A 12754-nucleotide genomic window follows, 5' to 3' on the forward strand; every position below is an offset into this window, starting at 1 on the left:
GGATTACAAAATATAAAATGACCAGTTTAGTTTCCTACATCTAATTGCTAGTTTCACAAAAAATTTTAAACTTTCACACTTACCCGGAAAAATGGGTGCTTTTTTACATCCTCTGCATCTTTTTCACCAGCTCCAAGGCGCCGCTCAGGATTTCTTCTTAATAGCTAACACAACATAAAATATAAAAGTTAAAATAAAACCAGTGACTTCACTGATAAAGGTTCTCATAACCTGCAAAGATTTAGATGTTCTTTTGGTATGTGTTTGTCTAAATCATGCAACATCTATGAAGTGAAAAACAACTTCTAAAATCCTGAGAAATGTCCTTCAATGTAAGAAATTTAAGTAGTATATAAATCATTAATTCTTACCCTTCTCATTATTGATATGGCTTCTGTAGATAAGAACCTTGGATACCTTACTTCATCATTTACAATACTGTCAAAAACCTCCTCTTCATCATCACCAGGAAAGGGAGACTAGAAGAAATTATCTTCGAGTAAGTCAAAATGAATTTCAGTACTGTAAAATCTTATCACCTATCCAAAGTACAACCAAGAACCAGGTAGTGAAGAAAACAAACCAAACTACCAAAAGACCAAAAAAACAAGGACTACAAGAAGCCACAAAAGATACACAATAAAACTATTACCCAGATGATACACCATATACTCTCATTGAAATCTTCTTCAACTTTATTTCCCAGACCTCAATAACAAATTTGGTTATATTATATAACATCATTTTTAATTTAATTTAATTCCATTCCATTTTATTTTTATTCATTATTCATTTATCTGGCCTGAAAGTCAATATTTTGAGTGCCTACTAGATACTGAAAAATATTTAGATAATCGACATGCTCCTCAAGAAGCTCAATCTTGTGGAAAGACAGAAGGAAATGGGTAAATATGGTAATAAGTGTAGCCAGAGCAGCACAGAGTTTGTGGGAATACATCTGACATAGATGTGCTTTGAATTTCAGGCAAGAGAAAATTAATCAGCAAAATACAATGAGAGATCTGCAGGTATAATGACTAAGAAGCAGCTGCCAACAAAATTAAACTCAAAAGCAAACATTTCTAGGCATTTTTAATTTAAGCTCTATATACAACCAGTCTTAGGGCATTTCAGTAGCAGAGTATTAAAATTGTTGTTCATAATGATACTAATAAAAAAAGTAGTGAAATTACATTCGGTATAACAATTTGATGCACAAAGGGATAAACTCAACCATGTTGAAATGTGGCTATGAAATAAGACTTATTACCTCACAATTTGAGATGACTTAGATTTGACTGCTTGCTTCCTGTAAAGTTATTAGTGAATAACCACCAGTGAGAAAGCAGTACTAATGGAAAAAGAAGGATCTTTGACCTGAGGAATATATGAAAATGAATTTAGAACCCAACTTCCTAAAGCTGAGCTGCCAATCTTATTGCTCATATCTAAGGAAATTTCAAACTTTTCAGTTATCAAAACCTTAGTTTGGAGGCGCCTGGGTGGCTCAGTCATTAAGCGTCTGCCTTCGGCTCAAGTCATGATCCCAGAGTTCCGGGATCAAGTTCCATGTCAGGCTCCCTGCTCAGCAGGAAGCCTGCTTCTCCCTCTCCCACTCCCCCTGCTTGTGTTCCTGCTCTCCCTATCTCTCTCTGTCAAATAAATAAATAAAATCTTAAAAAAAAAAAACCCTTAGTTTATTAGCTCACTCAAAATAGATAAATCAAATAGATAAATGAAATATATACTATGTGGGATAATATAATTTCTTTCTGGGATTGAGACAGCAGCAAATGAGAGGAAAATTCTATTTCACAAGGATTCTCAATCAGAATTTTAAGTGGTAATCCAAAGCACTTTTGTCTATTTGATGAGTCAATTTTGAATTTAAAAAATGTCACTCTACAAATCCCTGAATAGCGAAGATATACCCACATATTCATTAAGATGTTAAAGTTCTTTGTTTCTGCTAACAGAACTAAAAATAGAATGCTAACAAATGTGTCTAAAGTAGATATAAAAAGAACTCAATGGTCTTTTCAGATGTCAAGAGTCCAACTCCAGTATCTAAGTTTACTTTAAATTTCTCTGATACTTTCATTATCATTTGGCACTAGGAAAGGGGACCTAGTACCTAGTTAGTTTATTCCTGGAGTCTTTCCAGTCCTCAAAACCCATACTAACACAAATACAAATCTCAAAAACAAATTTGAAAATGCATGATATACCGAGTTTTCAATTATTTGCAATAATAGAGAAATTAAACATAAACTTTAGCCAAACCTCATTTTATCACAGTTAAAAGTTACTGCTAAAATTTTACCAATGCTATAAAATTATAAAGTATATTGATGTTTTAAGTTTAGTTCTTTTCCCAACTATCATGCATAAGGTGCTAAAGAGAAAGGATACTGCAATAAAAAATTGTGAAGGAAGAGCTGGATCTCTTGTCTTTTATATCCTAGTAATTAGGAGGTTAATCAATTAGAAGCTCTTTTAAAAAACACAGAACAAGAGCTTCCACATTTGTTCACTGCCAAATTTTCCAGTCACTTTAGGATAAGAGGAGGTAGAACTGACTGGCTCTTAATTCTGTAGTATTCTGTAATAAATTCATACTTTTGCCCGTCAGCTCTAATATGGGGAATACATTTTAAGCAAGCATGTAATTTTTGGTAACGTAACTACATCTCATACAAAAATGAATGCAACATTTAAAGAATCAAAGCAACAAAAATGTTAAAAAGAAAAAAAAAGTGGGGGGGGGAGTTCAAGTATGCCAGAGCTTATGGAAACAACTATTATGGGTACTTCTGGCATTCTTAGAAAGCAAACACCACTGTGGATTAGGGATAAAATATATCTTTCCATCCTAAAACACTGTATAACAGCTTTTCGAGATAGAGGTCAAAATTTTCAGATCTGGATCACTGGTCTTAAGAACAGAAATAAGTTTGGGTGGATGCCATACCCTAAGGTAGCAAAACATAAGGGTTTAGAGAGGTTGTGAAGCCACAGAGCCAGAGTTAAAAATCCCAGCTCCACCACATGAGAGCTCTGTGACTTTAAGCATGTTAGCCTCTTTGTGTCTCCATTTATATACCTTAAAATAGGCATAAGACTAGTATTGAGCTCATTAAAGGTTGCTGAAAAACTAAATGAGCTAGTATCTATAAAGCCAATAAGACAGTGCCTAGCACATGGTAAACATTTTAATTAGTGATTTCTTTTCCTCCTTTTCTAAGTGTCCACTCCAATTTGACATACCAAAGGGGCTGTCTTTTGGAAAGACTAAAATCCTTTGTTTGGAACAAGTGTCATTAAATGACAATACAGAGTAAAACTTTAGAAATTTCTGACATTCAATAATTTGGTCAATCATTTATTTAGCTACTAATTTATTCACACCTAGAATGTACAAGAAGATTGTTGGTGCTGGGAAAACTGCAAAGTAATGAACCAAGCTTTTTTTTTCTTTTTTGCATCCCAAGATCACCAAGCCCCTCTAAGCGGTTTTCAATTATTTGTCTGAATATTTACCCTTTCCCAATTCCACTCTAATTTATCATTTCCAATAATTTATAACAAAATAGATTAACCAATTATTGTTGCTTTATTTATTAGATATAACTCACCATTTCCTAAGTGGTAACAATTTCTATGTAAAATGAAGCTATCCCCAGAAATTAATTTTTTTCAGCTAGAGAGAGCGAGGGAGTGCATGCACACACAAGCTGGGAGTGGGGGTGGGGAGGGGGAGAATCTTAAGCTGACTCCACACTGAGCATGGAGCCGGATGCAGAACTCGATCTCATGACCCTGAGGTCATGACCTGAGCTGAAACCAAGAGTCAAACACTTAACTGACTGAGCCACCCAGGCGCCCCCCAGAAATTTAAGTTAATCTGAAGAAAAGAGGAGGGGGAAAAATGTTAATCTTTTAATTCTATGATACCCTTTCTGAAGGTAATATTTATTTTGACCAATGTATAGCTGACTTTTTGTTATAGGTATAGAGTACAAGACAGTAGAATCATAGGCAATTATTAATATATTATAAATATGTATAAAACTTAAGTTCCACTTATGCAGGAGACATATTAAGTCATTTATAAATGACATCTTTTGATCTTTCAATCATCTTTCCTCATTTCTCTTTCATCTATTTTATAGTGCTTACCTCACCAACGAGCATTTCATATATAAGAACTCCAAGTCCCCACCAATCTACAGCCCTTGTATAGGATGTTTCTGTTAATACTTCTGGGGCAAGAAATTCAGGAGTGCCACAAAATGTGCTTGTTCTATCTCCATATCCCATTCCTGAAAAGGTAAAATTTAAGTGTTTGTTAGCAAAGAAAAAATCTAGGTGATAGATAAAACATTAGACGATATCCTTAGGAAGCAAAATTAAAATTCCACATTTGTATATGGTGACCAAACTCAAGATATACCAGACTTCTAAAGAAAATGTTAAGGACGAGTATAGAGAAAACTGTGCAACAGTAACTCTATTTAATTAATGTGTAAAGATAAATAAAATTTTTATACTTCATTTTATTTACTTATTTTCTCTTTCTTGTCATTACAAGTGATGCTAAGAAGTTACAACAAAAAACTGATTCTGAGCTTCAATTTCTATCATCTTCCAAAATCAATCTTTCAAATATTTTATTTGGTTCATTACAAAAATAATATTAAGTATAGTATAGAAAATACCAAAAAGCAAACCCTTGGATAATCCAGAGTTAGCCACCAAAACAATCTTGAAAAAGAAAAACAAAACTGGAGGTATCACAAGTCTAGATTTTAAGTTATACTACAAGGCTATAGTAATCAAAACATTATGGTACTGGCACAAAAACAGACACATAGATCTATGGAACAGGACAGAAAGCCCCAGAAATAAACCCACAATTATATGGTCAATTAATCTTCAACAAAAGAGGCAAGAATATGCAATGGGAAAAAGAAAGTCTCTTCAACAAACAGTGCTGGGAAAACTAGACAGCTACATGCAAAAGAATGAAACTGGACTACTTCTTATACCATACAAAAAATAAACTCAAAATGGATTAAAGACCTAAATATGAGACCTGAAACCATAAAAATCCTAGAAAAGAGCACAGGCAGTAACTTCTCTGATATTGGCCATAGCAACATCTTTCTAAATAGGTCTCCTGAGACAAGGGAAATAAAAGCAAAAGTAAACTATTGGGACTACATTAAAATAAAAACTTCTACACAGTGAAGAAACAATCAACTAAACGTAAGGACAATGGGAGAAGATAATCTGCAAATGGCATATGTGATAAAGGATTAGCATCCAAAATATATAAGTATCCCAAATATATATATAAATATATATATTTATATATATATACAAAGAACTGATACAACTCAACACCCCAAAAAACAAATAATCCACCGAAAAAATGGGCAGAAGACATGAATAGACAGTTCTCCAAAGAAGATATACAGATGACCAACAGACACATGAAAAGATGTTCAACATCACTCATCATCAGGAAAATGCAAATCGAAACCACAATGAGAAATCACCTCACACCAGTCCGAATGGTTAAAACCAAAAACACAAGAAACAAATGTTGGTGAGGATGTGAAGAGAAAGGAGCCCTTGTGTTACTGCTGGTGGGAATGCAAACTGGTGCAGCCACTGTGGAAAACAGTATGGAAGTTCCTCCATAATGGAGGTTCCTCAAAAATTTACCCGCTATTGGGTATTTACCCAAAGAATACAAAAACACTTAGCACTTAACACTCACACAATTTGAAAGGATATATGCACCCCTATGTTTATTTAAAATAGCCAAAATATGGAAGTAGCCCAAGTGCCCATTGATAGATGAGTGGATAAAGAACATGTGGTGTATATATATATATATATGTATGTATATATACATATATATATATACACAATGCAATATTTAGCCATAAAAAGGAATGAAATCCTCCCAAAGAAGATATGGTATGTGTGTATGTGTGTGTGTATATACACACACACACACACACACACACACACACAGGAATATTATTCAGCTATAAAAAGGAATGAAATCTTGCCATTTGGAACAACACGGATGGAGCTAGAGAGTATAATGCTAAGTGAAATAAGTCAAAGAAAGACAAATACCATATCATTTCACTCATGTGGAATTTAAGAAACAAACAAAGGAAAAAAACAGACAAATCAAGAAACAGACTCTTCACTATAGAGAACAAACTGATGGTTACCAGAGAGGAGGTGGGTTGGGGGATGGGTGAAATAGGAGATTAAAGAGTACGCTTATCATGATGAACACGGAGTAATGTACAGAATGGTTGATTCTATTATACTGTACATCTGAAACGAATGTAACATCATATATTAACTATACTGGAATCAAAATAAAAAAACAGTAAAATACAAAAGTTAACTAAATGTGTCATAGAGATACGGTATTAATCTTTTAGTTAACTAGTTCTCAAATTTATGTTCCTCATAATTTTATTTTATTTTTCATAATTCAGTAATATATTTCAAATATACATTGTACATATTGAAGATAATGTCTCAATATATTCTAAAGTGTTAAAAAGCTCCTTACAAAGCATATTAAGAATGAATTTGAAAGAAAAATTCTCAATTTTAAATTTTAAAAGGTATAATGACTGAAACTCTCAAACGAATTTGTGAGTCTAGGAACCAAGACATGAAGAGTATAATTAAATACATTAGCACATAAAGGTGGAGAAATTTTGTTTTTGCAAAATTTCGTAAACGTTGTCACACCAGTTTCTTTTTCTTCAATAAACATTATTTTAAAGAAAGCTGATACAGTATCTATATATTCTACAAAAGCCTTTTATTTTTATTTTTTTAAAAGATTTTATTTATTTATTCGACAGAGAGAGAGAGAGAGACAACGAGAGAGGGAACACAAGCAGGGGGAGTGGGAGAGGGAGAAGCAGGCTTCCCGATGAGCAGGGAGCCCGATGCGGGGCTCGAGCCCATGACCTGAGCCGAAGGCAGATGCTTAATGACTGAGCCACCCAGGCGTCCCTACAAAAGCCTTTTAAATGACTTGGCCAAGATTAAGAAAACTTTAGTTAAGAAAGATAGAAACAGAACTAATGTTTCTTGACCTTTTATGCTTTGATCACAACTAGAGTATATTACAAATGCCATACTTTTAGGATAAAACTACTCTAATTTTTTGCTTTCTTTTGTTTATAGTAGTAGTATTATAAAATCTGTGACATTTTAATGTAATATATGTCAATTACAGTAATTTAGTTACCATATCTAATTCATTCTGATAAATTTTCTTATCCTGGTATTTTTAAAGAAAGGTGAAAATACCCCCAATTAGCTAGGACTTCAATTGGTAAAACTCCAAGGAAGGAGTTAACATCAAGCTCTGGAGTCATAAAAATCTGGGTTTAAACTCCTGCTTTGCCACGTGTTAGCTGTGAGAAGCTTAGAAAAGTTGTCTAACCTCCAAGGCTAGTTTCCTCATCTATGGATTAATACTACTATCTACCTTCACAAGACTGTTACAAATTAAAGGAGATCATGCCTATGAAGCATTTAGTAAAGTGCTTGGCATATAGTAAATGCTCAAAAATTGTTAGCTATTATTATTATAATGTATTACATATTTTTATGATAATGAAGAAAAACATGTTTCTTAAGTCTGGTTATTCAATATATATTTGTACCTGTTAAGTTCTAGGCATCCACGCCAAATGGTACAAACATAAAAATGAAAGATACAGTTCTTGTCTTTAAGGTGCTTACAGGAAACTGGAAGAAAGCAGATATATATTGACACTTTTTTTTTGAGAGAGAGAGAGAGAGAGAGAGAGAGAGAGAGCGCAGGGGAGGGGCAGAGGGAGAAGGAGAAAGAATCTTAAGCAGGCTCCACGCTCAATGCAGAGCCCAATGTGAGGCTCGATCTCACACACCTGAGATCATGACCTGAGCCTAAGTCAAGAGTTGGGGATGCTGAATCAACTGAGCCACCCCATATACTGATAATTTTATAATGATATAGTAAGAGCAAGATATTACGGAAACACTGAAGAGGGGCTCCTACAGTTGGCTTGGGAGGTGGGATAAGAGGAGAGGAGCCTCAGGTAACTTTTCTGGGGAGGCAACACCTGAGTTGAGTTTGAAGGATGAGCAAACATTAATTAGCAAATAGAGTTGGGATGGATGATACTGGTGGATAGACTGTCAACACTTCATTGCTGCTGAAGCAGAAAGTACGAGGCAGAGAGCAGCAAGACAGCTGACTGGAGAGGTAAGACAGGCAGACCAGGAAGGGCACTGTGTACCACATCTTAGCCACTGAAGGGTTTTTAGAAGGGGTGTACCATGGTCAGATTTGTATTTACATGGGCCCTTTTAGCATTTTGGCAACTACATGGCAGGTAGATTTGAAAGAGAAAAACAATCTAGAGAGGAAAGGTGAAGAGGCTATTAGTTTTGTCAAAACAAGATGATAGTTGGCAGTAGTGGAGCGGAAACGAACAATTTAAGAAATATTAAGAAGGTAGATGTCAGCACAATTTGGTCATTAACTTGATGTGAAAAAGTGAAGAAAACAGAGTCCAGGATAGTAACACATTTTCAAGTTGGGAGATTGAGAAGATTGTGGCACCATCAACTACAAACTAGCTATTTGAAGAAAAGAAACTATTTTTGTTTGTATAGCATTGGAGGTATCTATTGGCCATTCAAAGCTGTTAAGTAGATAGTTGAATATTTATGTTAGGAAAGGAGTAGTAGATCTGGGAATCATTAGCATATTGCTTGTAGTTAAAAATAAGCAGTGAAGAGCAATGGGCTAAGGACAAATGTGTTTACATCAACAGTGTTCAATACAGGGAAGTCCAATAAGAGAAAAAAATATTATCGGATTCAGATTAAGAGGTTGGTGGGTATTGATGGAGATATATTTACAAAGTTCACGCATTCACTCGTCCAACTACTCATATTAATCGGACATTCACAGAATACTTATGATGTGCCAAGCACTGTATTATACATGTGCTACGGAAACAAAGCCGAATAAGAAACAAGAAGCTACCCAGTGTAGAAGGGGGACACAGACAATGTTCATTACAATGCAGTGTATTAAATGTCAAGATGAGAATAACCTATTTACTGTATGTTAGACACTAGGCCACATATCTCCAATTCTCAAAATACTCTTAAACAAGAGGAATTACAGACTCGTTGAGGTTCGAAGTAACTCATCCAAAAACATAGCAAATAAGTGGCAAAGCCAGGATTCAAACCTAGGGCTGTCTGGTGCCTACGCCTTCAGTCTTTACACTTTTGCCACCTCGGATTCACATTCCCTTTTATTTATTTATTTTTGAACATATAGAAAGGATTCTGAGCTACATGCGTATTTTCTTCCTATTTAAAAATGTTTTAAGTTTTAAGAAGCTGAGGAGAAGTTATTAGGCCTATGTAATGTACTCTGCACAGTCCCAGCAAAGTAAAAAATTTGGTGCTTAACCAATGTTTTCTCAGAGTAGTGACAGAATTATTAATCATACAAAGAAGATCTTAGGTTTTATATTATGATTTCTGAAAACCTAACCTTATTCATATCCACAGAATTTTTAATAATGTGATAATCAGGTTATGTGAACAGTCTGTAACGTCTTAATAAAGATTAAAGTCAGAAATGCATTTTGCTCTCTATAGACAAACTTGAAACTACCAAGTACAAAGGAATAGTAATCCATTAGAAAAGGAACTTTAAAATATCCAATTACCTTCTTTGCAAAGACCAAAATCAGCAATTTTCACAAAGCCCTCTGTATCTAGCAATAAGTTATCCAATTTCAAATCTCTGTTCAGGATAAAAAAAAAATGCAAAATGAAAAAAAATCAATAAAATCAGATAATGTAGGATAAAAATCATTTCATTTCAATAGGAGCTGTACTTTTTCTTTACTAAAAGTGAGTTTTTCAAGTTATGATTTGAGATTTAAATATTCTATTACAAATGTTCACTCTTCTTTCTTTTGGCAGCTTTATTACTCTACATAATATAGTTTCTAAATAATTTTTGCCCTGTTCTATAGAAAAGAATATATTTTAAAAAGGAATGTTTTATCTACTCAAATATGTATTTTAAAGCATGGAAGGAGTTCAAGTATTTTTAACTCTGGTTCTATTAATTTGTTATTTGTGATAAATCTGACTTGGACTAAGTTTAAAGTTTGCCTACACACCACTCAATAAGAAAAAACTGTCAAGCTCACAGTATAAATAAAGTACTAAGAGTGTAGGTTTAACCTGCTAAGAGAATAATGTAAAATAAGGAGAAAGCTATCTATCCATGCTAACTGATTAAAAATTAAGTTAAAAATATTTTATCCTTTGAGTAAAATCAGACCATGAGAAAACACTTACCTTGGAAATACTGTTAGAAGTTTGAATAAACTGATGCTTTTAGTCTTCTAGTTCTCACCGGCCTTCCTGAATTTGTCTAGTCTAGAGCAATGCTATTCAAAGTATAGTCCACTGCTTGGCTGCTGGGCTATTAACTATTTTGTTACCGGTCTGAAACTTGATAAGGAGCTTATACTAGTACATTCATCAGCTATGTTACCAGGTAGTGTTTAGTTGAGAGCAACACTTAAGGAAGCAGGGTGATGTTTTATACTCTGGCACAAGCTACTGATTTTATCATGAACAAATTCTGAGTAGTATTGGTCTATCAAAGTTTTCTGCAGTGGATCAGCTGAACATAAAATATGCACCAGAATGAATACTGTTGGTGAATTCTGTTATCATAGGCCAACTCGTAATTTGACTATTTTAATTAGGTAACGGGCAGAAGAAGAACAAAGAGTTTCATCATATAATTACTGTGTTAACTATTTCTTTTAAAGAACTGGAGCTTAATATTTTTAGAGGTCACTTATCATTTGAACGAGAAAATTAAAAAGCTGGTTAGACACAAAATATCTTTCTTATTTTTAATTCAAATTCACACCAAAAGCCATTAGAAAGTATTAAAACTTTACTCACCTATAAACAATTTTGTGTTCATGTAAGTACTGCAACCCAAGAACTACACATGCAGCATAGAATCTGTTTGAAGAAATAAATCAGAAGTTTAATAAATTCCACTGCTCTTGAATCCCAGTTTATACTTTTATGCTTCAAAGTAGAATTCTGTAGTTAACTAATTTCACAAATATTTATTTAGTCCTTACTATGTGCCAGACACAGTAAGACATGTGCTAAATATCAGGGGTAAAATTAAAGAGTAAGAAAAATACAATTTCTACAATGGAAGCCATTAACTTTGCCTGCAGGTGGTGTCACTAAAGTCCTTAGAGTACACATCTGATCTGGAGAAATTACAATTTACCTTAAGGGCAGAAGGACCGTGTGAAAGGTATAGAACTCTCATGGGGGAAATACAGGGCATTCATTCCCTTAGAGGGAAAGCAATAGAGGTGAAAAAGGTGTAAATTTGACAACCAGTAACAAGTTTTTGTGGCTAAAGTAAGAATGGGGAAGAAGTGGGAGACAAGACTGAAAACACAGCCCGGGGTCAAGTTGTGAAGGACCCTGAATATCATATTATGGATACTGAAATTTCTTTTTTTAGCAATAGAGAATCAGACCTTTTAAATCAGAGCAGAATGATCATATTTATGTGAGAAAGATTTTTCGGAAGAGTAGTATGAAGGCTGGAGTAGAAGTAGGTAGATATCTAGAGGGAAACCAAATAGGTAAGGTTGTTATGGTATGGTAGTACAGATGGAAGACCATGAGAACCTCCCATGTAGGGGCAACACAGAGGAGGAGATGGATTCAAGAGAAACTTTAAAATTAGCACAAGATTTAGTGTCTCCCTAGCAGCAGAGGATGAAGGAGAGGGAAAAACTTAAGATAACTCTCGAGCTTTCCTTCTTAGTGTAGAATGATAGGTAAAGAGAGAAGTAGCCAAAGTTTTGTGGGGAAAATGAGGTTAGCTTTAGACATGTTGAATCTGAATTGCCTTGGGGCAGGTAAAGAAATTGCATAAATGGGTTTGGATCTTAGGAAAACTTGAGCCCAGCTAGAAATATTAACTCTTGAGGAATAGGACCATGTTGGTCTTTTGCAGTGTTTATCCTAAATGTTTAGCACAATGCCTGACACATGGCAGGCTTACTAAACGAGAAGGTAGGTAATAAATGAACTAATTTAAAAAAGCAGATCTGTCTTCAGTGTGGAATAGCTTACAAGGAAAAACTTAGGAGGGTCAGTTCTTAATTGTGCAAGTAATACATTATCTACTTTCTCTGTAACGTACACATAATATCCCTGGGTCCCAAAGCACAGTATTTCATTCATCCATCTATCCATCTCACCCCAATGACACTACCATCTATAGAGATAATTACTCTTGTTAGTTTGGTGAATGTTGTTCAAATTTTTAGAATACACTTCATGCACAGGTAGATAATTTAGCTATGTTTTATGTTTACTTATTTTTACAAAAAATGGGACCATAATTTGGGAGAATTTAAAAATGCAAATATTTAGAAATATTTGGTTACACATTAGATCTTGTATAATTATTTGTTGAAAGTTTAAAGAATTTAGCTGAAGTCCATTAAACAGACGTGATTCTAAAATTGCTTAAGGTAGTTATTTTTATATATTAAGTTTTTAGGAAACTTATTTTAGTGACAAAACATATCAACTATAAAAATATCTTGATTTCTTT

At 34.1% G+C, this 12754-nt stretch overlaps 1 protein-coding gene across 1 annotated transcript in view; it reads right to left on the reverse strand.

Annotated features, from left to right (window-relative positions):
* PKN2 (protein kinase N2) overlaps positions 1 to 12754 on the reverse strand; it is a 144212-nt gene that overhangs the window by 8225 nt on the left and 123233 nt on the right. The window contains exons 17-21 of the mRNA XM_025872132.2: positions 11059 to 11121; positions 9795 to 9871; positions 4180 to 4322; positions 372 to 479; positions 84 to 164 (exon numbers count right to left, since the gene is read on the reverse strand). Coding sequence (XP_025727917.1) covers positions 84 to 164; positions 372 to 479; positions 4180 to 4322; positions 9795 to 9871; positions 11059 to 11121 — 472 coding nt within the window. The remainder of the gene's footprint in view (positions 1 to 83; positions 165 to 371; positions 480 to 4179; positions 4323 to 9794; positions 9872 to 11058; positions 11122 to 12754) is intronic.

This window comes from Callorhinus ursinus, unplaced genomic scaffold (assembly GCF_003265705.2).
Source record: "Callorhinus ursinus isolate GAN/ISIS: 27379988/994484 unplaced genomic scaffold, GSC_fseal_2.0 scaffold9, whole genome shotgun sequence".
NCBI lineage: Eukaryota > Metazoa > Chordata > Mammalia > Carnivora > Otariidae > Callorhinus > Callorhinus ursinus.